This window comes from Tamandua tetradactyla, chromosome 5 (assembly GCF_023851605.1).
Source record: "Tamandua tetradactyla isolate mTamTet1 chromosome 5, mTamTet1.pri, whole genome shotgun sequence".
NCBI classification, from domain to species: Eukaryota; Metazoa; Chordata; class Mammalia; order Pilosa; family Myrmecophagidae; genus Tamandua; species Tamandua tetradactyla.
The window spans coordinates 47,062,670-47,089,692 of NC_135331.1; the positions used below are offsets into that span (position 1 = coordinate 47,062,670).

The window sequence follows — 27,023 nt, forward strand, 5'->3', positions numbered from 1 at the left end:
TTTGTGGCCTGAGAAAGCACAGTTGCTGTCACTTGTAGCTTTGCTTTCTTAAAGTTGGTCACAGCTAGAGCTCAACAATTTTTTAGGAACCACGTAGCGTTACAATTTACGTCTATTTCGCGTATTTGCAGTGGGTTTAAATTTTTGCGGTATTACTGTGTTGTTCGGCCTCTTTTCTAAATGTAGACATAGCTTTCAGTTTTATTTGTTTAACAGGGGGTTGCCTCACTGAGGTCTACAAAAGATGGCTTTTGTGTTAGAGGGAACAGGTTGGGTCAGCCCCAGAAAACCTGTTCATCTGTCTATAATTACAGTGTCACTTAAGACATAATAATCAGGGTTTATTATTACTAAGAGACTCAGAAAAGTCTCACATGTGCCTAGTTTTATTTTTTTATCACGTAACTAAGAACAAATTTGTGTGTCGATATACTTTAAGTGTGGTACTCTGTGCAGTCATGCCAACAGAGAAACCGAAGTGTAATATGGCTCGGGAAATTATTGCTTGTGTTTACATTTCCACATTTGAGGCAAACTTAGACTCCAAGTTGAATTCATTAAATTTTGATTCCAACATTCTGTTCTTCCTCTGGGCACAAAATTCCTATGACATGAAACATTGGATTCTGTTCAAGAAGAAAAATAGCATATTCCAAGGTTTCTCCTGTGGGGAGGGGGGCAGGGAGTAAAATCTTATTTCTCATTGAGGAAGGATATGTTGCGTTATGATGTAAAAATTTCCTATCTTCATGGTAGGCAAAAAAATTGCCCTTGAGTTTATTACTGTCACCGTATATTAGGCCTGTATTTGATATATTTATTTCTGGAAACAGAGAGAAAATAACCTCCCTGTAACTTTTGGTTTTGTGTTTGCAGATTGAAGATGGGCAGATTAGGGAACCTTTCAGGACTTGATTAGAAGAACTTGAGAAGAGTAGGTGATGGGGGTTTCTTACTCTAAGGAGAGGAATTAGGGTGGGCATTAGATATGAAGGTCAAGGGAGTAGAAGGAAATGAACTTCAACTCCTTAGGTGATTGGCTCAATATAAAATCCCAACAGCATTACTAATTCTAGAGGATTTACCTAGGAAGATTTTTGAAGCCAATAATTTTCATAGTTTTGGACTTTAGAACGGGCTGTCCGACAGACTTAGTCACATGTGGCTTTTGAGCACATAAAATGTGGCTAGTTCAGGTTGAGAGTTGCTCTAAGTGGAAGATTAGCAGTAAAATTTGAAAAGTTGGTATGGAGGAAAGAAGGTGAAACAGCTGGTTAATATTTTTTATGTTGATTACACGCATATCGGTTGATTACAACTGATACATTGGATTTATCAGTTAAATAGAGCATATTTGTTTTTGATGAATGTCACCTTTATTGTGACATTATCATCTTTTTTCCCTTTTTTGTGGCTACTAGGAAACTTAAAATAACAAACACGGCTTGCATTATATTTCTGCTGTATAGTGCTGATCTAGAATAAAGCAGAGAAACAGTTCTCTGGGAGAAAGCATAAATAAATCTTAGATTTCTGGCTTAACGAGTTCTCTGGTTAAAGCACAACTGTTAGCTTGTTTTATATAAGCTAAAGAAGTTTATTAAACATAGAAATACTCCCCATCTTTCTTTTCCATTGTAACCAAATTCTAGAGGAGTCACCACCTAACGTCTATTTTTTCTCCCCAAAAGTACTATTTAGTTCAGAGATTTAATGGTGAGGTAATAATAACAGAGGAAAGGCTTATAATTAGGGAATGAATCTTAACACCTCTCAAAGGCCAGAATAGAGTTTGATTGCTACTTAGGAACATTTTAAAGACATTATAGTTACCATTGTCCTGAAGTTACCAAACATAAATGAGTCAGTAAAATTTATTTTAAAATAGAGTTTTCAGTAAATAGCAATTATCTTCAAATGCATAATATGTATTTTCCCTTGTTGTGCCTTTCCATCCTTAGAAAATCACCAAATCCAAACAAACTCCTGACCAAATATTTAACAAGATTAATGACTTCACGGGAATGAGAGATTTTCATAGTTTTGAATGTTAGGGAAGGTAAAAATGTATTTCCGCGGTAGTGTTCTTGGCTTTTGAAGAATTTCTATAAGCAGAGACATTGTCTTTATAATTTGAGCACATTCTTGAGAAATCATCTGACGAGTAAACAAAGCACAGTGGCATAGGTCCTGGAAACATTCCTTTCAGATATTTTCGTAACTGAGGTACATTTTAAAAACCAGGCACAGTGAGTGTTAAACTAGAAATATGCAGTTCTTTTCTGTCCGTATAAAGTAGGCTTACTTTTATTTCCTTGAAGGATGCCAAAGGTATAAGACAGGATGGATGTTGTGTGTCCTTTGGGGGAAAATGTGTTCTATACAGAGCCTGAAGAAATTGCCTCCCTTACTTTGTACCACCTTAAATTTGTTTGTCACTGGACGAGGCATATCTCCTATTACTGTCAAAACCTGTGTTGAGGATGAGCGAAAGAATGACCCCATTAACTTTGTATGTTGCTCTTGATGAGTCATTGAATACATTCACTAATGGTCGGAGAATTATTGATTGCACAGCGGACTCAAGAAGAGTTATTGACATATGAGAGTAAACGTTTCTAGACGTTATACATATATATATGTACGTATATTTAATTTGAGTTAGGAAAGTTGATGTTTGGGCGGTGCTTGTCATACTACAAAAAGGTACATTTATACAAACTTTACTATATCGTTGAAAAAAGAGCACTAGAAAGTACAGGCTTACAATTCTCTATGTATCATGAATTTTTAAAGATTCTGGTACATCTCTCTCAGATAATTACTTATGTTTGTAGAGCGGCTTCCTTGTCACGTGTGCCTGAGACATGAGTAAAAACGAAGAATCATTGAAAGATCTGTATTAGAATTTTAGACATTATGTATTTGGTATTGTTTTCCATTATTTGAGATCTTATTCTAGGTCTCTGGGATTATCCTTTGTTAAAATAGTTCAGAGTATTAATTGCCAGATGAAATCTAGCCATATTGGAGAGAGTGCAGAATTGCTTGTCCACTGAGATCAATTATTTTAAAAAGGTGTAGGCATTGTTTCTGAAATACTACCATGCTTCAAGTAGTGTATGTGCTCTGAAGGGAAAAAAATATCATTTCTTTTGACATTGTTTTAAGAAATTGTGAGATTTTTTTTCATATTCCGAAAGAGGTCAATAATTATTAGCATGTTTCACACAAAACACACACTTTTTATGAAGTGTGGAGGCACAATTTATACGTGAGTATATGTATTAATATATAACTTAAGACAATGTCAATGTATTCAAATCATATAGATTTTAAATAACACATTATTAAGAATAATCGTGGCAAATACAATATAATCCAAAGACCACTGCTGATATTATGTAGATACCAATTCTATTCCAGTCTCTTTTCAGCTAAATTCACAAGTGAAGATTTCTTCCCCTAAAGAAGGATTTTTTTTTTAGAATGATATTTGACACTGGTTTTTCTCTACATTTTTGTTTTTAAAGCAGTTTGAGAATGATGACTGAGAATGAACTTGTTTTAAAGAACTAACAAGATCCTAGATTAGGGAACACTTTTAGTTAAATAAACATTACATTGCTGATTTGAGATATTATTTTATGATGTAAAGTGGATTTATATATGAATATTTGTTGAGTCAAAAATACCATGCCAAACTTAGTGAGAGCTACCAAATTTAATGAAGATCTAACTCATCCCCAAAGAAATGTTGGTGTGGCAAGGGAAATGAATTGCGAAAAATAACTGTAAAGTATAAAGTGATGTTTCATAAGCAATGGCTAGGTAACACGTTATGGAAGTTCAGATATGGGAAAAACAAGTCTTAATGTAGTTCTGACTCATGTGTAATAAAGAGAGCAGCCTAAAATGCATAAATAATAATTATAGTAAAATAATTCTTTATTTTTCAAACTTCTTAAAATATTATTGTCCTAAATCAGCATTAATTACATCTCTTCAGTGATCTTTCTCCGTTTTCCATATGTTGATATGTAATGTCCAAACGCAGGATTTTTGTGCATGTTCTAAAACAGGCATTTCTGCAATTTTTATTTATAAAATTTTAGTATTCACTGTATTGTGTTTATGTCTATTTCTTAAGGAAGTAACGGACTTTTGGGGGAAGGCACAAGGAATGGACGTGAGTTCACATTTCACAAATCTGATTAGTATGTGGTCTGGGAAGAACCATTTACTCTTAGTTTCCACATCTGTAAAATTATAAACATAAACAGTAATTATCATAATAACAGAAGTTGCCACTTTCTATATACTCCCTTACAAAATACCTCATTTAATCTTTTCTACATCTGTGAAATAGGCATTATGACCTTTATTTTAGAGATTAAATGGCATGCACTAGAAAATTCTTTTCCGTCAGTTGTAGAGCTATGAGGCTTGTTTTTCCTTTATTCCAGTGTCCATGTGTTTAACCACTTTTCCTTGCCTCCAATGATAATAAAGAATAGTAATGAAAATAATAACTATATTATTAGTAGGCTAAGATTGATGGATTAATTCATTTATTCCTCAGAACAACCCTATGAAGTGGGTAGTGGTAATATCTCCATTTCACAAAAAGGCACATTGAGGCACAGAGAGATAATTCATTTGCTCATAGTTATTAGCTAGTAAGTAACACAACACGGAGTTGAGCCAAATAGTTCACTTCCAAAACCTGCGTTCTTAATATCAAAAGAATGCAAAGATTGCATTGGTGCTGGTAGGAGATTGAGATCGTAAACATTTGGGACACTCCAGAAGAGTCCCAGTTTCTTCATCATTTGAGGGGACTAGAAAAACAGGAGAGAATATAAGAGAATAGACAGAAAAGGTATGGAAGGGCCCACTGAATAACAGGGAAGGAAGAAATAAGGAATCAGGTGGCAGAAGGAGATTTGTACTACACTTTGGAGGTAATTGAATTCCAGGCTGACAAACAGGTAGTACATTTGATACACCATGGGGAATATAAGAAAGCATTTGTCTAGGGAGGTAACCTTACAGGAGTTGTGTTTTAGTAACATTGTATAGGGGAAGAAGAGGACACGGATTGGCTGAAGTGGAGATTGGTGGTCAGAAGTATCCAGAAGGTTTATGGTTGTGTAAGTAAGAGTGACTAAGTGAAGGTACTGGTGGGAGAATGTAAAGGAGAACATGTGTGCTGGAGGAAATGTGACAGACAGAGGCTCTGTAAGGTCTAACTGATTAGATGTAGAGATTAATGGCGATGGAAGCATTAACGTTATTTTTAAAATGTAGTAAGACTTTTTGAGTGCTTCATCAAAAATCCCTTATTTAACACTTTAATGTTTATCCCTGTTCATCATATCGCTACTGGTAAGCCATGTCAGTAAAAAGAAATATATATTTAAAAATCAGTAAGAGAAAAAACACTTAGAAAATTATGTTTTGTTAGGGATTAAAACGTGATTAAATAGGACATACACGTTAAATTATTAGAACATTTCATTTCTGTGCCAAGCTTTTTAAAAACACAGGATGTGATGAATTATAGAAGGATAACAAACTCTTTAGCCAGATTGATAATTCTAAAGTAAACATAATTTCATGGTCAGAGGTATATTGTTATATGCTAGGAGATATTTCAGTGTTGGTGGGGAGGTTCTCGTTCCTTATTAAATTCCACACCAAATGCTGGTGTAACCTGTCCTCAGTGATAAACAAGGTGGCAGATAGATACATGATAAAACGCGTTTGCAATGTGCTCGACGTGGCTGACATTTATACCTCTCAGACCTTGCTATTTTAGGCAAGGTATCAGTACAACCGTGATACTCTTTTTCCTGGAAATAAAAATCCCTAACAATCCGTCACTTTTATAGACAGAATGATTTACATATGGGAATAAAGAAGCAGTTGTGTTTGGGTAACGGTTATCTTGAGCTATGAGGGTAGTCATAGAATTGAAAGTTTTATTGGAGTATTCAGAGGCCTTTTTCCTTAGGACTTTTAAATGCTTTTTTTATTTTTTACAAATAGATAACATAGTTTAAGAAAGTGTTAGGGCAGTAAGAGATTATGTTGCATGCAGTCTGTATAGAAATTTCCAAGAAATCAAACAGTTTTCAGGAAGGAACCTTCTAAATATTTGCCATTTTAATTTATTTAGATTGTCTACATCCACAGAAAATACAAAATTTGCACTGTTTGTGTAAGTTTTTAAATATAGCTTATTTTTTTTAACATGAGCAGGCACTAGGAATCGAACCTGGGTCTTGGCACAGAAGGTGGGAACTCTGCCTGCTGAGCCATGGTGGCCCACCCTAAAATATAGCATATTTTTATATAGCTAGAGAAAATAACGTTAACAAAGTTTTATTTCGCCTTTGGTTTATGTGTAAAACTGATACATAGTATATACCTTTTCCTATTATCAGACTTCTTCAATATACCTTACAGAAAAAGACAGAAAACAGAAAAGAAAAGAAGCCTAATTTTGTTTTATTAAGATAATGCTTAGAAAATGTTCACCTTAAGTAAGATTGCACAGTATTAAAATAGAAATTCTTTGCCTTCTCTATTATTTCTATCATTGGACTAATTTTAACTGGACACATTTTCTTCAAATTATTTTGAACCATTATCTGAATTTCACTGCCATAGCATTTCAGGGAAAGCTGCATTGTCACTCCAGTGGCATTCAGATAAGGTATTTAGTCTCACATATCTGGCTTAAAAGACTGAGAGATTTGATGAATGTAGCAGAAGTGATCAAAGTGAATATAAGAAAATCTTTGATCCGGGTGTCGAGTCTCTCTCTGAGGTACTGCCTGTGACCTTCCCCCAAAAATGATTCGAGATGTGCCAAACCATAATTGAGACTATTGAAAAATATGTACTTCAAATAATATTCTTCATAATGCTTTCTGGGGAACCACATTTGCTGAACATTGCTTGTGGAAAATGACTATCCCAGAGATATACAGTCTCGAATTGGGAACAATTAATTTAGTAAGAAGATTATTGTTTCTGTTTCTCAGTAGTGGAATAAAGTTTACCAAGTGCCGAGGTCTTTTTATCTGAAAAATTACTTTACTGTGTGTCAGCGATGAGGCTTTAGAGAAATCAGTTCATCCTTTGTGCCCTTTGAAATAACCAACTTAAAAAATATATATTTTAAGCATCTGTGGGAATTGGGATTGAAGTAAATCATGAGAAGAGGCTCCAAAGAATTAAATTCCATCCATCTTTGACATGTAATTGATTTTAGGAGAAAGATATGAAAAGTTAACAATGCAAGGTTCTATATAATTGAGCACCAAAGGAGGAAACTCAAAGAAGAAAGAAAATTCAAAGAAGGAAGTCTTTGTGGCATTGAATGTCCAGGGCCTGCTGTGGGGAGGTGGCATCTGATGTAGGCTTAGAGACTAAGCACTCTTTTCAGAACATAGAGCCAGAAAATATGAACAAGGTAGAAGTAATGAGACTTAGGCACTTTATTTGAACATCTTCTTGGTGTAAGGCATTGCCAGCTCACATTCCTTCCAGGGTTGCATGGACACCAATAACCTGGTGATCGTGCTAAGCAGGTAGTGAATAGGCAAATGAAGCAGGAACCATTTTCCTCTTAATAGAGATGAGGAAACTGAGACTCTAAGAAGTTCTGATCTACTTGCCGAAATTCACACAGCTGGTGAGCAGCCGAACTGAACTGAAGCCAGGTATTTTCTCACTGTAAAGCCAGCATTTCCCCTTGTTGTGATTCTGCTGGGAATCAATGTGACATACTTATGATTCAAGTAATTTTAATAAAACTTCACTCATGCACCATCTGATATAAGTCCAAGTAGGTATGAATTAAATTTTAAAAAGTTTGTTAAACATGTCTTCATCTTCTTGCTTTGACATTGGATTACAGACAGCATATAGTTTGACGATTTTATAATCTTTGTTTCTTGGATTTAAAAAAGTCAACAATATAAAACTAGGTTGCCTATCTCCGGCAGATACCCTGAGGGTTTGCAGTGCTTTATGTTATCACATTGAACTGGGCAGTAGGTAGATCCATTTGGGATCTCCGCAAAAGAAATGTAGCCAGAAGATAATGTACTTTCATGTACTTTCTCACCAATAATATGATACCATAAAATTTTCACTAAGAAATGATAGGGGTAACTCCAGAATATATCCTGTTTTCATTGATCTCCTTGAATTTATGGTTGTATTTATGCCTTCATGTTACATCATTTTTACATGCCCATCTGTACTCTCTGTGATTATCCCTTGTGGCTTAGCTTTATGACATTAAAAAGATAAGCCATTAATTGAAGACTTGTTCTGCTGGACTATGTCACTTTGCTAATAAATTCTTCTCTGCATAGAGCTATTTAGAACACATACCAAAGGAAATTATATATCATTGAAAGAAGGAAAATGGAAAAATCTTACGTCATTGCTTTTGGCCTCCATTTAGCAAATATTTACTGAGTACAGTGCCCATGTGCCAGCTACCTTTGGAGGAAAAGAGATGAATAAGATGTGTCCTGCTTTCAAAGTAATTTCCAGTCCAGTGATAGAAATATTCACAAATAGTGTATGGGAAAAACAAAGTGGGCACAGAGGAGCCAGGAATAGTCTGTTTGTGGGAAGAGTGTGGAATTTGCTTAAAACCCATTCAGTAGACAGATTAACTCTTCACATACCTTGTATATTAAGAAAAGGACAAAATCAACATATAATTTGAGAAAATATAGGTGTGACTCAGTACTTAAACCACTTATTTTCCCAGATAATTATTTAAGTAAGTGTGAGCTAATCGTAGTATCATCCTCGACTAGACAGAAGAGATGAAAAACTCTGATGTTGGTACAAACGATTCATTTGAATCATCTTCATGCGAACTCTCTATTAGGAACAGATTAAAACACGAGTTATTGACAGTCGAACTAAGAGCCTGCAACTTTAACAGACAAGAATAATTTGCAAGGGAGAGGTGAGCTGTATTTAACGTTAATGACACAGGGGTTTAGATATATGTGCACGATGCTCTTTTTCCTCCAGCTTTTCTTTGTGTGCGGGTTATAAAGCTGTATTTGGCGGGCTAGCTTCCAGATTTTCAAATGGCAAAAGTACAACTGTGCATATTCCGTAACACCCCATTCAGCTGTGAAGTGTTTGTCCCTTGTTTACAGGATTTATTCTGCATTCTACGTTAGTAAACCCAGAGTTTTATTTGATTGCTTACCATTGTTCATTTTTTAAACGATGAACCTTTGTTTAGAACCCAGTGCATAAAGATTTTTTGATTGAAATTTTCAAAGGAAATTAAGGCTATGGTTTCTGCTTTTCCGAATTGTATGGCCTAGAGAAAAAGGCCAGACATACATGAAATAAGGAAAGCACAGACACCCCACCAATAAAATACCACACCAAGAGTAATCATAAGGATTATAAAAATAGCTACTTGGGAGACACTTATTCTTTTACATATGTGGGCATACAGAGTTCCTGTAGGGCACTGAGATTTGTGCGTTGTCGCCTCTCTAGTTCACAGGTGAAAAAACGGAGGCTTAGGAAGGTTAAATTTGGGTAATTTGCTCAAGGGTCACGGAACTGGGCAATGTGAGGGCTGATATCTCAACCCAGCCGAGTTGCTGTTAGATTGCTTGTTTGTTTCCGTCAGTACCGTACTAATTAAGTGCACAAATAATCATGGCATAATAGATTTGAGGCCTAACCCAAATTCTATCCGGAAAGACTTAATGCAAGAGGTTAAGATGTAAAAGAGGTTTTCTGAAAGCATCATTGTCATAAAAACAGCAGAGATGAAGGAGGGGACTTTGAAGCTATCCTGACTTTGAAAGGAGGGTTGTATCAATTGGCCTAATCTTCCTGCATGGTTTTGTGCAGTATTCGTTCTACTCACACCTAATACCCTCTGCCTCAGACTCGCCAAGATCAGCAAAATCTACTTTTAGACTCAAAATCATTCCCACCTGTGAAGTTTCTGATGTCACTTCTGAATGACATGCACACTGCCAATTGCTGTGTTGGCTGACTTGTTTAAAGGGCACATTTTAAGAAGTGTCTTGAGCTTCAGAGAATGCTGCGAATGCATTTATAATCTCTTCAGCTCCACTGTTGAAGGCATTAAGGTGATTCATTTCTTTCATTATTAAAAAATATAAATCTATTGACAACATTAAAATAATCAAAGATGCCATCAAAAATTGGATAGTTCTTCATTCGTTTGGGGAGTTCTGATTAAGTTTTCTTACCTCCACTCCACCCCCATCACAGTCCCAAGCAGAATAATTAGTGCATCCCCATATACCTGGGCATTTGTGACTATTTGTGTGTTTTTAGCTCTATGTACATGTACAGTCCACATAATTATGAATTGTAGCTAAAAATGGGACAGACTAAATGTCTAAAGCTAAGGGTACCGTTTACCAGTTATTAAGTTATCTTATAACTTTGCTCTGAAGTTTTATATGTAATGTCATTTTATGGTCCTCTGCATTGATTAGGAATATGAACTTGTGGAAATACAGTATGCTACAGACCCTAAGCAGTAGTAAAACAAAAGATATTCTAATATATATGTGAAAATTTCACTATATTATTACTCACTAAAGGTTGCTAAGGCTTAAGATCAAACAGTGGGTAGGCACTATTATTCAGAATCTTAATCCATGCTTAGTGAAATGATTTTCATTACTCTTTTCATCTGTTAGTGTTAAATTTTAACCTTTTCATGCAGCAACAATCATTTCTGTTTGTTGATGACATGACATTAATGGATTTGAAAAACATCTTCCTTTCATGTATCAAGAATTCTCAAGAAAAAATGTGTATATTATTTTATATGTGTAAGAGAAAGATTTCATTCTCTGTCAATGTATTAATTTTTTGGTAATAAACAAAACTAAAACCTAAAATTCAGTTCAATTACTCTGCTTTGGTAAATAAAGGACTGTATTAAATGTGCAGATTATGCAACATTCATTTAAATATTTATTTGGGTTCTCTTATATCCTAGGTACTGTGCTAAGCAGTGACTATATAATGGTAAACATAAACAGATAACCATGTGTAATTATAAAGTTGAGAACATTTCTCAAATTTCAAATTAGCCTTTGCAGACATGATGGCATTTTGTTTTATTTCTTTTTGCTAAAAAAAATTAAATAATCTTTCCGGTAATTAAAAAATATTCTTTATGGATGTCAGTTAATATTTATTTTAAGCCTCTACGTAGGTTATGTTTCATGTAAAGGTAAATGTCTTGTTATGCTTGGAGTTATTGCTTTACAATTAAGCAAGGGGACTTAGCATCACAAAGTAATGAAAGAGAAAACTCAAGTGGCAGCAAAATACTGTGAGTTTAAAAGGTCAGGCTAGTACAGGGGGTTCCAGTTTGCCATTCAATATCATGCAGAATGCTATGACAGTCAGGGCTGATACAGCTGAAAATATCTGCAGCCTTGGAAGCTTTCTAAATTTCAGAAGGTTGTTTTGGCATCATGCTAGGAACACTGATTCACAGAGAAGGTCAATCTGGACAGTCAGGGAGAAAGACAGGTTGCTGAACCCCCAACCATTGTAGATTTTAGAGCAATTTTCAACAGCAGTAACTGGAGATCTTAATCTCTGTGGCCATCTTTCATTGAAATATTTTTAGAGAAATGAGCTTTACTTGATAGGGGAGTTTTAAAATATTTTGTCTCTTCTGAAACTTGAACTTAAATGTTGCATCTATAACCTTACCTGATTCCAGGAAGCATTAATTTTATCTACTTATGATGTATACACCATCAAAAAAATGATTTGAGTCAGCTTATAACAGTAAAGTGCACATGGAATAGGACTGTAAAAAAATATAACAAATCAATGAGAACAAAAAGAGATGAAACGACTTCTTGCTATGAAATTGAACGCTAAATTTATCTCAGCTTCTGGTGATTGAAGGAAAAGCTTTAGGAAGAGGCAAAGTCCTGCTTATTTAATGTGATCTCTTCATATCTCATATGCAGACTTATTTTTAGTCCTTAGAGTGTTTTAGTTAAATGTTCTGACTCTGCCCTTGGGTGAAACCTTAGAATGGATGAATCCCAATTACTTAAGACATGAAGGTTGAATGCTTTAGCCTGGCCTTCAAGGCTCTTACTGGTCTGCTTCCAACTCAGAGTTCAGCTGTATCTTCCAGCAACACCATTGCACCTGGGTGCTTATTACAGACCATTTCTCCTAGAGTTTATGTTCAGTGCTTTCCCATGTCCCTGCCTTTCCTTCCGTTAGCTCTACAGTCTTGATTGCTGTTCTTTTTTTGTCTCTGCCTAACCAAATAGAACTCATCCTTCCAGGCCCATCTGAGATGTCTCATCCTTTATGAAACCACCCCTCTATTTTTTGCTCTCTCTATTTTTTAACTCACCAAGCTTTATTGCAATCTGCTGTGTACTTCTCACTTAATATTTTGTGTTACAGTTATTTGCGTATTAGTTTTATATACTCAGTTAAGCAGTCAATTCCTCAAAGGCTGGATTTGTCTTCCCTCTATGTCTGTTATGTATAGTGGGTGATCAGAAAACTGTTAATATAATCAGTATACAGTTACTGCTTTACCTGTGTTGTGGTTACAGACAATGAGTAAGTTTATTTCATTTAATAAAGTTACTGTATACATTAAATGAACTTGAATTTAGGTAAGGAAAACATTTTTTCCCCTAGAAGAGTAGGGATGAAAGACATCTAAGTAAAGACATCTTAGTACAATTAGTACAATTCCACATCACGTGGAATCTTTGTCCAAGGAAATAGGTTGGGGCAATAAAACCAAGACTGTAATTTTTCAGTGTTTTGACTTTGAATTTTAATGTTATAAAGTGACTTAATGTTTACCATTTCTTGGTTCTGTCAGGTAACTAATATAATCGAGAACAGGTTTTGGTACATAAAAAAAAAATCGTTTAGATCCTTTCAAACTCTTAGCGCTTTCTTTCTAGGATACTTTTCTATGGTTTTAATAGCTGTCAGAAAATCTGTCCAAGCCTACATGGTGTAGAAGTGCTTCAGACAGTAATTACATCTCCTTTACTGCTTTCTAAACGCTCCTTTAGCAGTTGATATAGATCAGACTTGCTTTATGCACACTTGCTTAGCAATCTATTCAGTTTTATACTTTCTGTGCAACATTCCGTTTACCTATGTGGACATTTTCTGCTGATGCATTTTAAGCTTCTCTACTGAAAGCATTGAAGAGACTGTAGACCCTTGTTTATTATAAAAATAAAATCTTGTTCAAAGACTTTTCCCTTCGATAATTAACTTCTCAATCAGTTAGTGAGTATTTAGAACCCTGCTATTAATCCCTAAGTTAAAAATGGGTGAACAGTTTGAGAAGAAAAGGATAGAAGTGGAGCATTTTCACATCTGTAAATAGCTATATAAAAGTTATATGACCAGGGTCCAGTGTTTCTCCCGTGGACCTCTAAGACCAGCAGCATCCCGTCCTCAGTCATAAAGGACCGTCTTAGCCCCATCAGAATCTCAGCGCAGGTCTTCTCATCCCTTCCTTGGATTTCACTGAGAGCTAACTACGAGCCACGCGCCAGTGGCCTCTCCAGCATATCCCACTCCACCCTCCATCTTTCTCTGTTTTTGGCATCTATTATATTTATAGATGTTGTGATTTCTGCAAAGTTAGATGTTGAATTGCCAGCATGTATTGTGAATGAGGTTTTAAATTCGGATTCAGAAAACCTGATTTTGGCTTGTTTCTTTCACTTTATTTGTTCTGGGGACTTGGGTGAGTCAGTCACTTCACCATGCAAGCCTCCAGCTATTTGTCCATGCTGAGCAAGATAATATAGCTATGTCTTAAAGTTCTGAGGGGCAAATGAGCAAATTCAGATGAAAATAAATTGTATACCAATATGTAAAATGTTATTTGCTATTGTTGGGCAATAATAGAATGTGTGGTGAGTTCTGGGGAAAAATAGTAAATTTCTCTGCTTAGCTCTTCCAGTAGAAACTTTTTTTTCTAAGAATGACAAAAACATTTCATAGATTTTGCATATAAATACAAAAGAAAGCCCAATTCACGTATAGAATACAGCATAAGCTAACTTTTCAAGAAAAGTAAATCTCTTCAGGGTTTTTATAACTTAATGAAGGAGCATAGTCTGATCCCAAACAAAGTGGTTCTTATTACAAGAGATTAAAGCATTATTTAAGTTTCCCTATTCCTGTTTATGCAGAGGTTTTTACTTGGATTTAAATAAAAGGCTAGGTTTTTTTTCTGTATATGAAGAAAATGATGTAACTAATTCCTATCTAGAATTTTTTCCTTATGTGAATATTTACACTCACATAATACTTATATACAAACGTCAGTTTTATGTCACATATTATCTACTTTATTAATAATTGACTTTATCATATTTTAGTGATTGAATAAATGCCCCTACTGTTCTTTCATCTTCTTGCAAGATAATTTTACTATTATAAATTATTCTTGTTATATGCAAGAAATAAGGAGCCTAAATGTCACTGTCTCTAAAATATTTCTTATATATATGTTGTGTTTACATGTCTGTGTTGTGTGTAGGTGTGTTTATATATGATAGTGCATTTGACATTTAAATGAAAGTTAGGAAAATATGAGTTTTGAGATTGCTACGTGATTGCTTTTTTTTAGCCAACATATTCTCTCAGTTATACTGGGGAACTTTAAAATATTAAGTAGCTTTTGCATGCTAATTTAGAGTGAACTCTTGGGTGGGACTAAAACATAAGTGGTTTGAGACAGGTTGAGTAGTATAACATAGTGAATTGTATCTTCATGGGAAATACATTTGAGGTCTATATGAGCTCACCAGAGTTGCATTGTGCCTTAGCTAGTTTGATAATGACTTGCATTATTTATAGCAGTCTTCAAAAACCATTTCCTTTAGTCAGTTAGTGTCTGAAAAAAGAGGAGGGTGGGAGATATTTTCTGACATTATTTTTATAGAAATAATGTGTAAAGAAAAAAGCATTCCCTTAATCATATGACATAGTGCTGTCAGAGAGGTTCCAAATATAACATGCCCTGCAGGTAGTGCTAACTACGCATTTTGTTTTTATTAATAAGAATGGTAAGCTGTGTATTGTTCATTTTGATACCATATCAACTGAAACATTTATTCAAAGTCCCAAATCTTGTCTTTGGGAAATAATTACAATATACAAACATTACCATACTTGGCACATCAGTGAATTACTTTATTTTGAAATAATAGAAGTTGAAGCTGATTTTTCAAATGTTTCCATTGATTTGCTGCCATATTTAAAAAAGGTTTAAAGTTCTATTAATAGAAAAAGCCATTATTTTTAATAGAAAAAATTAATTAATAGATAAAAAATTAATAGAAAAAATAATGGCTTTTTTCTGTTAATAGAAGTATCACTCATTTCTGAATAGAAATTTAAAATCCAGGTTAGCGAGAGTATCTTTTCAACATACAGACTATATTCAATACATATAGAAAGTCGTGTACATATGGAAGTACATATTGGTAATATGTCGTGTACATATGGAAGTACATATTGGTAATAAAAGTTTTCTTGGAAGAAATGTATTGTTCTAGTTCAAAATTAATATGAGTACACTTAATCTTCTTGGAATTTATTTTTTGAAAGAACTCAAATATAAGCATAGTGTGTGCATACATTGCAGCATTGCTTAAAATAGTGAAAAATTGGCAATAACATAGGTGGCCATTAGTAAAGAAATGAGGATATAGTGGAATAATGTGTGGTTGTTAAAAATAATTTTGATCTCTTTCTATGGACGTAGAGAGATCACTAACATTTCATAGTGTGGAAAGCAAACTTCAGAACGATGCGCTTAGAATGAGTCTATCATTTCTATAACAAAAATGAACTTGATATGTATATGTGTGCCTGATGTGTATGCGTGTTGAATGTGGAGAAAAAAGACTAAATATTCGATATTAATAGTGGTGGGAGAGGGTCTGATTGGGCAGTAATAAGAATGGGAATTCAATAGGTCTTTCAATAAAATCCTTATGTATTGTTTAAATTTATTACAGTGAGAGTATATTCATTTAGCAGTTTCTTAAACAAAAAAACAAAAAAAAAAGGAAGGAAAGAAATAGATGTTATGACCATGGAGTGAATGTGCGTGATTCATATAAATCTCTTGCTAAAAATTTCTCTTTTTAATGTGTACTTATATTTTACTGTCTCCTCCATTACATTTAGCAGTATCTCTCTCCATATAGTTCATAGCCTTATAATTTCTAACCACACTTCTCAGTACACACACACACACACACACACACACACACACACAGCAGAACTACGTTTAAAGGTGCATCGTGTTAGTTCTTTGAGTTTGAAATAACTTAGATTTTCATAGCAATTGGAGAGTGCTCGAGGTATAGAGGGAGAAGAAAGGTTCAAAGCCTAAGCAGACAGTATTTGATTCAAAGTTTAATTTTCCCCTAGAGCTTTAACATTTCTAAAATGAGAATCCTTTATATTCACAGTCCTTACCACACTGTATAGCAGGTTTTTATTTTATTTTTTAACTTTTCTTCTGAATGTGCACTCCATGAGGACGTGGCTTTTCTTTTTTCCATGTATGTCTGTAAAGTGTCCTTGTGACTCAGCTGTTCCACTCCAGCATTGCCATTTGATACAAAACGTAGTGAGATTTCAGTTCTTATGCATGTTAGAGATTTAGGGAAATAGTTGTGAAATGAAAATGTGGTAAACAATTTAATAATTTAGATACCATGGAGACAAACTAAATTCCTTTATCCAATTACATAGTCTATGATTTAAAACTTTTTGAGGCTGTTTTTCTTATCATTGGTTTTTCTTTCTTCTAAGCTGTAAGAAATACAAAATATTATTTCTTATAAGAAATATTGAGCCAGACACAAACAAAATATGCCTTCCTGTTACCACTCTCTTTTGAAAAACCATGAAGTTGCCTTTTGAAATACTAGGATTCTGCAAAATGCAGTCTGATGCTTTGGTTATTATATAGCAATTGTAATAACATTAACATAATTTGGTGGTGTTCAGTATCTCAGGCCTAGTTAAGTATGTGAATTATGTGGACCCTTTTCCAAAGGATACTTAAGCTATATTGAAGTGAAAATATGATTTGTCAACACGTATCTTTGTTTTATGTCATAGCGCACTCCTTTAAACCAGGGAAAACCAATGAAGTCTTGCTTCACTATTTTTTTTAGTGAAGACGTAATTTGTATTTATACATGAACATTTATGTGAATTTTATTTAAAAAGAGATTCTGATATTTTATTAATAGTAATAAATTCAGCTTTGGCATTGGTATATAATTATTTGTTAAAAAAGTAATATTTAAGGTAAGAGATGTAAATCAGTATAAATATCCATAGGATTGTGATGTAGAGCACCTGTGTGGCTTGAGTGTTTGTCAAGTTTGGAATAGGAAATGCATTATGAATGAACAGGGACTTTTATTGTACGGAAAGGAGGATATATTAGTGTATTGTGTGGTGCTATGGGAAGTCCCCTAACTCATTTAATTAGTATGCATTCAAATAATACTGTACTTTATAATTTTTTTATTGATTCTATTCTGAAAAATAATTATTTGGCCATTTCAGTTTAATTATAAACATAGCTTTTCCCTTATTTTTCTCATAATGATTAATAATTAAGCAACATATTCTGGATAATTTTCATAAGCCAGTGAAATTGGCCTGACAGAAATTAATATGTGAGGTGTTTAACTAAGACATTTGGAAATTCAAGAACTGTTGGGATCAAGCGTTTGTACTTAAGAGATAGTTGATAGTGCTGAGGGCGACTGCTGCATTCAAGTTTTAAACATTTTCGAAAGTGTGGCAACTACCATTTAGTCGGACCTTAATGGAGATGTGCTTAAATTTTGACAGTGTTTGTTGCTGAATTAGTCAGTTCTTCACCTGTTGATTTTAGAATTTATCCAATTAATTGTGTCTGCTGAAGTGGAAAGCAGGTTCAGATTAATAATGGAGAAGATCTTGGAACCACTGTTTGTGGGTGGAAGGAAAGTTGGAGTACTGGGGTAAAGAGATAGGCATGTAGCCAATTTCACAGATGTACAGGGTGCCGTGGGAATATTTTCTCATTTCTCTTTGATCAACTTCCTACTTTTTTTTGGGGGGGGGAGGTTGTGCAATAACATCATTAGGGAAGCACAGATGAATTTGCTACCATTCCTCAAACAAAGATCATGTTTTAAATATGTTATAGGCAGAGGTTCCACCAACTCTGTCAGAAGCTGTGTGATATTGTTCAGAAGATACAGAGGTTGAAAATTAAAACTAAGATTTTTCTTTGCTCAAAAACCTCCCTTCAACAATTAATTTTAAGACTGTGGCCCCTAATTACTATGCCAAATAAAATATTCCTAATTTGAAAAAGCTTTAGAATTCACATCCCTGATCCGGGCATTGCATTGGAAATAACAATATCGTAGCGTATTGCATTCCATTTAGCATTTACGATTTTCTCATGCTGGTTCCACGTTGGTGGGTTCCTGTTGGGTCAATGTTCTGTTCTTTCTGAAAACTTCCAGGATGGTAAGATAAGACTAGTTTTTTTTTACCATTAACTCTTCAGTACATAACTGCATTTTTATCTTGTTATAGTCTGTGCTTTGATTTCCTGACTATATGTTATTTTGAAATACTAAATGGAACGGGCAGATTCAGAAATGACTACCTGAGGCTAACAAAATGACTTCTTTGTATAACATATAGGGCAATTAGAAAAAATAAGTGGGATTAGCTTTTTTTCTCCAGAAGTATGATAAAATAGCATTCAGTTTCATCTCATTATACTTCTTTGTGGAATAATGGGAAATATTAAAACACTGCCTGTTTGAACATCATCGGGAAAAAATGCAAATGTTCCCTTCTTTTGCCAAAACTGGAGACTGATTCTGTCGGAAATTCACAGATAATTAGTTAAATGTTTTAAATTTGCAAAACCACACGTAACTGTTTTGAATTATTCTGTGGATAGAAAAAAATCTTCCCTCGACCTCACAATCAAAGAGATATTCAAAGATGGTTTTTTTATTTCCCATCATTGCTTCGTGGTCTCTTTCCAGCGAATAGAGTTGATGCTGGTTTCATTTAGTTATAGAGGTGCTATCTCCAGTATCACTGATGTCTTAAACTGTGCATCTCTGGCCCATGCATTATAAGGTCTAGAAAAGGCTTATAACCTAATGTGCAGATATACGAAGAAAAATATTCAATCATTCAATAAATAATGATTGCTTGCCTGCTCTGACCGCATACTGTTTGGTTGCTGGTTATTTTGTAGCTACTTAGCTTGACCACTCCTGCTCTCAGGGAGCTTATGTTCTTAGGGCAAAGGCAGCTGGTGAGATAAGTACATAATATTATGCTAAATACTAAGCAATATTATGAGGAAAAGTAAAACAGGGTGAGCATCCGGCAAGTCTGGGCTGTGTGGAGAGGAATGGGAGGTTGGATATTTTTGATAGTGGGCTGGAAAAACTCAAAGATGTTTTCCCAGTTGGGGCTGCATGGAAGCCTATTTAAGTACAGAGCTAGTGATAACAGCATACAAAGTTAAGGGGTGAACCCTTGTGATATTTATCTTATAATGATCTTAAAATATTTCATTATTTATTTTGCCTGATGTAGTAATTATTTCATTATTTATTTTGCCTGATGTAGTAATTAATTCAAAACTCACTTTTTAATCATCATCGGTGTAGAGGCTTCATGTTTTATTCTGTCCTACAAACAAAGACTGAAGGAACAATAATGATTTTCAAATTTGAGTGCAGTTTAGCTAGTTGCTTCTGGTGTTCTGATCTTTAGCAATAGTGTATCACTCAACCAGTACTTCCCCCTTGGCTTTACAATAACAGGCCATCTGATAATTAGGGAACCAAATCTATGAAAGTATCAGAATTTAACAAGAATGCTTTGAAAGATCTTAAGTTACTTTGAATTAGAAAACACAACCTTCCTTTATTCAGCTGTCTCTTGTCACCCATATCACCGAATGGTGAAGTGTGTCAAACCAGCAGTTTTCATGACATGCCAGGGATTCTGTAACTGAAAGTTGCCTTTTTCTCAGCAGTATTTCCAAAACTTCAGTCATTTGCATATCTACTTCATGGTTTGTACCAATGTATTTTTTTAGTCTTATTCTTTAAATTCTTTTTATTAAACTTTAGCCTCTTCCTAAGCTATAATATCCATGTAATCACAGGCTTAATGAGCTAGTTAACAGTTTTCTAATGCATCTTTTCGAATTAGGTTGTTTATGCTCACCTAAGATTGCAGTGGGTACTAGCAGTGTGTGCTCACCCTTTGCTGAGAAACACTGATCTCAGCTTTTTGCTATATGGAGTTGAATACTGCTGAAAGCTGCATTAACCCTTTGAGACCAGGGGTTTTCCCATATAATAAATAACAACTTTTAGTGCTCTATCTGATACCTTTGTGAGTAGAGAAATGGCTACAGAGCCTTCAGAAGTGCTTAATTATTTGCAGACTGAAATCTCTGTTAATATTTGGGACATACTCTTGGTAAACTTCTTGCGTGAGCAAACTTAATTTGCCAAAGTAATGGGTTACTTGTGATGGATCTGTTGACACCAATGAGACAGGGTTGGTGGTGAAGAAGTTATGAAGTTATGGTTTTGGGTAAGGAGCTTCTTCTTAGCAATTCCAAACATACCCCATGATGTTGGGCATCTCTGCCAGTTCGATTAAAATGGGCATAGTAAATAAAAATTATAATAAAAGATGCCAAGTAATTAGTCAAGTTCCTCAATATTTAATCTGTTTTGAAATCATAAGCTTATGGGAAAAAAATCCCCCAAATTCCCTGTTAACTGCTCTGGGATGAAACCATACTGATTCAGAAGAAGTGAAAGATAAGTCAATATTGGTGAAGCATGTAATCTTGCTCATAGACGTGATCCGATTCTCCAAAGTAGGGTTTCATTCTCTTACCTTGTGTCTGTTCATCTATTGCAGTGTGTATGCGACCCATCGATATCTATGCATATAAGCCATCCAGTGTCAGTTCAGTACCATTCAACTAATATGTATCAATGTAAGAATAATGAGAATACAACAATAATTATTAGTATTTCCCATGCTATTCGATCCTTTTCCCCATTTCCTTTCCCTTATCTTTTCACATTTTTCCTTTTCCTTTCTTTCTGTTTCTCCCCCTCACATATAAAAGTAGAAAATACACATGATTTTTGAAATATTTTGGATCTTGTGGGAGAATATGCTTATTTGTAGAAGATGCCATATAAGGTGTATAATGTGAGGAGCTCTGGATATTTGTGTTTGAAATATGCTCAGTGGATAAAAGAGGGCTTCTTGTTACACAGGTTTTAAAAAGTCTGGTTCTCACTGCAAAACTGATAAATTCCTCGTCTTTTTTTCCCCCTGCTGTTGTTCAAGCAAAGTTGTAGTATAGCTTATTATTTGATACTGAAATAAAGGTTAGAGATTATCTCAGGAGCAATTTACCTACTCGTAAATATCTTTAAAGTAGAAATATTTCTTTCAATAATTATTTACAAGCAACACCCATTTTTTAGGGCAAATATGTTTGGAAGAACTCTCTAGAACTCATATTCTAGAGGTTACCCACATACTTTAAAGCATTGTGTCTATCTATAGAACAAGAACTTATTGCTATTTGAAGTAATGTTTTGAGAATTCAGTATTGACCCAATCCCATAAAATTTTAATTGACCAAGATGCACAGGTGTAAGGATTTCCAGTCTCTCCTGAGATTCCTCATTTTGAATAAAGGGGCAGAATACAAGAATAATCTGATATCAGCAATTTAGTAAAAATCAATTTATAGGATATAATCTGAGGTTAGTACCCATAATGCCTACAGCTAGGGCACACATTCTACCAGGTCCAGTTAGATTAGTAATGCTTAGAGGTTACTGTCCATTCTGATTGCTCAGTGCCCATGACTGGCCAACTATAAATATTTCACTTATCATCCCTGCCTGTATCTTTTACAATTAAGTAGTATGTTCACTTGCAAATATATGTCTGTAAGCCTTTCTCTAACACTTTATGAAGTGAAATAATTTTCTTTGCTATGGATTATAAAATTAACCAGATCACCCATTTCACTTCTAGTTGAAACATCTTTAATCTTTGAGTGAGACTAAGCCTGTAGCACAGCAGGAAGGAAAAATAAAGAATAAAGTCTAGATTTTGAATCTGTAGTTGTGTTTAGACATAGCTGCCAAGCAATGTAGTTATTTCTAATGCTGGCATTCTCGTTGGTCCTCCTGTTGTTTGGACCTCATAGGTGATGCTTCATTAGGGGTGGGAACACATCTTAATCTGCCTGTTTATTGCTGTTAATATGAATAAGATTTATTGAACAGTTTTAAAGCATCTGTTATGGTCTAAGAACTGGGAAATAATAAATCATTGCTGATACTCCCTGTTTTCAGAGAGGTCATAACCTTGGGAGCAAAAAGTAGTATGAAGGCACTTTGATTTACAAGCCTTGTATAAGACCCTGTACACTTTGTATAGACACTTTTCTGAGAATGCAGTGATATCTAGCAGAGTTGACCCGGCCTTATAGAGAGGGTGAAGTTTGAATAACCACCTAAAGAAGGAGAGGGGATTTGCCACGTTGAAGGGGTAAGGAAGCAGATATCAAACTAAACAAAGGATTAACATATGACAAGCCTCAAGAGCAAACAACAGCAAAGGTATATGCCAAGAAGCCTAAGTTTGCCTCTCTCTGGGATTCTAGAGTTGGAGCTTTTGTTCTGGCTTTGGGAGAAGCCAGAAGGAGAAAAAACTTTCAATTCCGGACAAGGGGAAAATTTTAAGTAAGAGGGAGTTATAGACAGTGTTAGAGGTCCTGTAAAGACAAAAATTAAACCTATTCTTTAGATTTGGTTTCTGTGAGAACATTGATGACCTTTGAAGAGCAGTTAGGTAGTGGATGTGGAAATCAGACTGATATATTCAGAAGTGAATGGGAGAGGAAGAAACAGAAGAGCAGCAAGTGTAAGTGGCTTTGGAGATGTTTGAGAAAGATGGATTATGGGCAGTAAGGAGAGGAGAGCACGTGGTCAGGGGGAGGTTCCCATCCTCCTGTTGTGCCACCCTGGCCATTTTGGAGTGCAGTTGAGGGCTCAGAGAGAGAGAACTGCTGGAAAGGGAGGGTGTGCATAGATAGAGGAGAGAAGGTAGAAAGCAAAAGACTGAGGTCTTGAGAAGATGAGAAGTAGTCAAAGTGGAGGCTTGTCTGTAGGCAGGAGGAAGGATAGCTCCTGGGGAATGGAGGAGAAAGATACAGAGAGGTATTTTAAAGACATAGGGAGCTGTCCAGGAGGAGGATTCCTAGGCAGTCAGGAGGAGGGTCTCTTTAACGTTGGAACGTAGCGATTTGTAGAGGCATGTGTGCGTGTGTGTGTGTGTGTTGGAACGTGTTTGTGTTCGTGTGTGTTTTTGCGTGTTCATGTGTTCTGTTCGTATGGGTTTATATGTGTATGTTCATGCCTGCGTATGCATTTTTATACCCTAGATATAATAGTCCAAATTGATCATTAAATAATAGTTATGGGACGCCATCTCTTTTCTAGCAATATACTAGTCATTGGGATTACTGAGACTTGTCAAATTGTTTCTGTCCTGGGGCAGTGAAATAAATCACTGTACAGGGCATCAGATGCAGAGTTCTTGGATGAAGAGACATCTTAGCTGGTTTCTCAAGTCAGTGAATGATTGTAGAGGAGGCACTTGAAAATTCTGGAGAGGAATAAAGAGATTGTCAAACTTGTATATAGTCCATGCTCAAGGCATGAGGTAATTCAGAAAGACATAGTTTAGAGTATATGACTGATCTGACTTTGTTTTTGTAGAACCAGGAGTAAGGACCTGGAAACTTTTTTTTGAAACCAAAAATATTTCTTGAACATTAGGGTGAATTGGTTCTTTGACTCTCTCTCAAAAGTTGTAGTTTTACTACAAGATTATCCAAATCTGGTAGCATTTTTTTTTTTTTTTAGAAATCAGTGTTAAGAATGACAGTCTTAGTCCTAAAATAAAAAAAACCTAAGTCCTACTAGCTATCTATGATGTACATATATATATGTATATCATAGACATATAAAAAATATGTATATCATAGACATATATAAATATACATATATATTTCCAAAATATAAATGTACCGTATGCCAAGTGACCATTTTTGGCCCTTGAAGAACTAAGTGTAATCGAACAGTATTTATTATACTGTGCCTTTGCCTGTTTGTAGTATGAAACTTTTAGATTTGTAAAGCCCTGTTTGCTTTTTATTGGCAGCATTAAAACGAAAAAACATGTATACTTTTGCTTCTGAAAGTTCTTGCAAGTGAAAGAGAAAGTAAGCTGTTAAGAGCAAAAATGCCCTGCTGTTTGGAGGAGCAGTCTGTAGGGTACTGTGCCAAGACCATTAGGTAATAGGGGATGCCCCCCGCGCCCTCCACCCCTGCCCATCCACCCCCACTTCATTCGGAATTGTACCTCTGAAGCGCGTCCTGCTGCCCAAATCAGATTGCTCACTTAATATTTAATGTTTCTGCGATGGAATCACTTTCTCCCTTGAGGTTGACTTCGGATTTGCCAGACTCACTGACAACACTGCACTTCTTATTTTCCCCACGTGACCTCGGCTTCTGCTTAAAAAATGTTTGAATAAAGGATGCTTTTGTTCATATCTCGCCTGCCTGTGATATATTGACAAAGTGTCTGCCGGCTGAATGGAATAGTTTTACAGTATGAGTGCTGCTTTCAGCGGAGGGGCAGGACTTGGGCTTTAGAAGGAAGTGAATTGGATAGGTCAGGAGAATGTACCATTTGTAAACACCCCTTTCCTTTTTTATTCACGTGTCAGGACAGCAGGAGCAGGCTGTTCAGTGCCTGTCCCTGCTCAGAGCCAGAGGGCAAGCAGCTTGGAACTCAGCTGCAATTTTTAAACCTTGCTTTTTATTCCCTTGGCGAGGATCTTCAAGCGCTTGGACTTGTCTTGGAAGCTGTTTTGAAACTAACATGGTTTAGTCCACTCACTGCATGTTGGGTAAATTCAAAACCCACATGTTCGTCCTCTTGCAGTGGAATAAGTCACATCTGATGGACATTTTCTGTGCTTATAGCATAGTAATGAACGTCTGACAGGCGCGACCTTTCATAAGACAACCCACACTATTGGCTTTCTGCCCAGAATATTGCTGCAACACTATCTGTGATTGGTTATCTCTCTATCATGCATTGCTTCACAAGGGGAAACGGCCCCCTTTTTTAATAAATCTACGATGGCTGGCTGCAATATGCCTCACTGTAAGTATTTTGTGTAGGGGAGGGGGGGAGAGAGAGAGAGGCTGGCTTGGATATTAGTGTGGTATCACATAGCGAGGCTGTGTGTTACTATAGGACATGAGTGAAGTGCTACTTAGTAAATCTTAACCTATCTCTTTTTTCTACAGGTTGGTACTAAGAAGTGCCTTTCCTGACGTCTCTGCTGCTTGGAACCGCTTCTAGAGCAGTCTCTGCTTTTGCCTTGCTTGCTGCCAGCTAGACTGTGACGACAGCACATCCACCCTTCACCTCTAGCCCAGACACCCCCATTTCTACTTATAATCAAGAGAAAAGCTCTAAGTATCTGGCATTGCCCTAGGCTGCTTTAGTTTTAAAAGAAAAGTTTGCTGAAAAAGTAAGATATCTTCTGCCAGAAAATCAAGGAGAAAAAAAAAATCATTTTCTCGATTTTGCTCTAAACTGCTGCATCTGTCTATGCCAAACTAATCAATTCCGATTGCACCACCAAACTCCATTGCAAATTCAGCTGTGAGGAGATTCCCTTTCAGACAACTTTGCTGAAAGCAGCTTGGAAATTCAGTGTCAAAGGGTCTGCCACGTTTTCATGCTTGCATTTTGGGCTCCAAATTGGCATGGGAAGGGGTTACTGAGAGCACAAGGCTGATTCGAGGCCCTACCTTTAAACGTTCATCTACTTCCGATCCTAGTATTTCTCTAAAAACCAAACCTCTTTCAATTAACAGTTTCATGCTGTGAATTTTCCTTGATATTGACAACACAATTTTCCATGTATTTTTAAAGCAGGGAGTGGGGAAAAGTATTTTGGAGGGGATATTTTCACCATTATTTTCCACTTTTATCAGTTCAGCTTTTTTTGGTTGTTGTTGTGGCTGGTTTTTTTTTTTTTTTTTTTTTTTTTGGGGGGGTGGATTTGTTGGTTTCACTGAAAAATTTAACTACCTGTAAAATCTAAACATGGCTGTTAGTGTCACACCAATTCGGGATACAAAATGGCTAACACTGGAAGTATGTAGAGAGTTCCAAAGGGGGACTTGCTCACGGCCAGACACGGAATGTAAATTTGCACATCCATCGAAAAGCTGCCAAGTTGAAAATGGACGAGTAATCGCCTGCTTTGATTCATTGAAAGTGAGTAAATACTATATTCTTTTAAGGACATGCAATAATCGAATAAAAGGAACATGGACATGAGTCCACGGAGTTTGGAATTACAGGTTGCTTTGTTAATAGTTCAGTTACGTGGTGTGTTTTTATTGATGATGCTGGGGTGGGGTGTTTTTCGAGAAGCAGTAGAGTGATGCCTATCCAAACTTTATGAATAACTGTATCAGCCTTTCACTCCATAAGTTTTTCTAGAGCAGAAAGTGTCGAACTTTTTACTTGGTAATAGCAAGCCAGTGTCCATCTATAGGAATAGGAAATGGGGATGCATGCGTGTGTTTAGTATATGCATATACTATATACAAAGACATGGTAATAGCTGAAGGAAGATGGCCCAGTGTGTGTATTTGCAGAGGTGCTGAACCGTTGAAAAAGAATAGCAGAGTGGATGTCAGCTACACTTGGATATACTTTTTATT

General features: G+C 35.6%; 1 protein-coding gene across 15 annotated transcripts in view; it reads left to right on the plus strand.

Annotated features, from left to right (window-relative positions):
- The window catches only part of MBNL1 (muscleblind like splicing regulator 1), a 203,386-nt gene that overhangs the window by 25,999 nt on the left and 150,364 nt on the right, over window positions 1-27,023 (plus strand). For 8 of the 15 annotated variants that reach the window (XM_077160811.1, XM_077160810.1, XM_077160817.1 and 5 more), the window contains exon 2: window positions 25,590-26,571. The exons of 6 other annotated variants lie outside the window; for them this stretch is intronic. In XM_077160811.1, coding sequence (XP_077016926.1) covers window positions 26,398-26,571 — 174 coding nt within the window. In that variant the 5' untranslated portion in view covers window positions 25,590-26,397. Of the gene's footprint in view, window positions 1-24,259; window positions 25,444-25,589; window positions 26,572-27,023 lie in introns of those variants that run through there. One more of the 15 variants, XM_077160812.1, reaches the window with a different exon arrangement.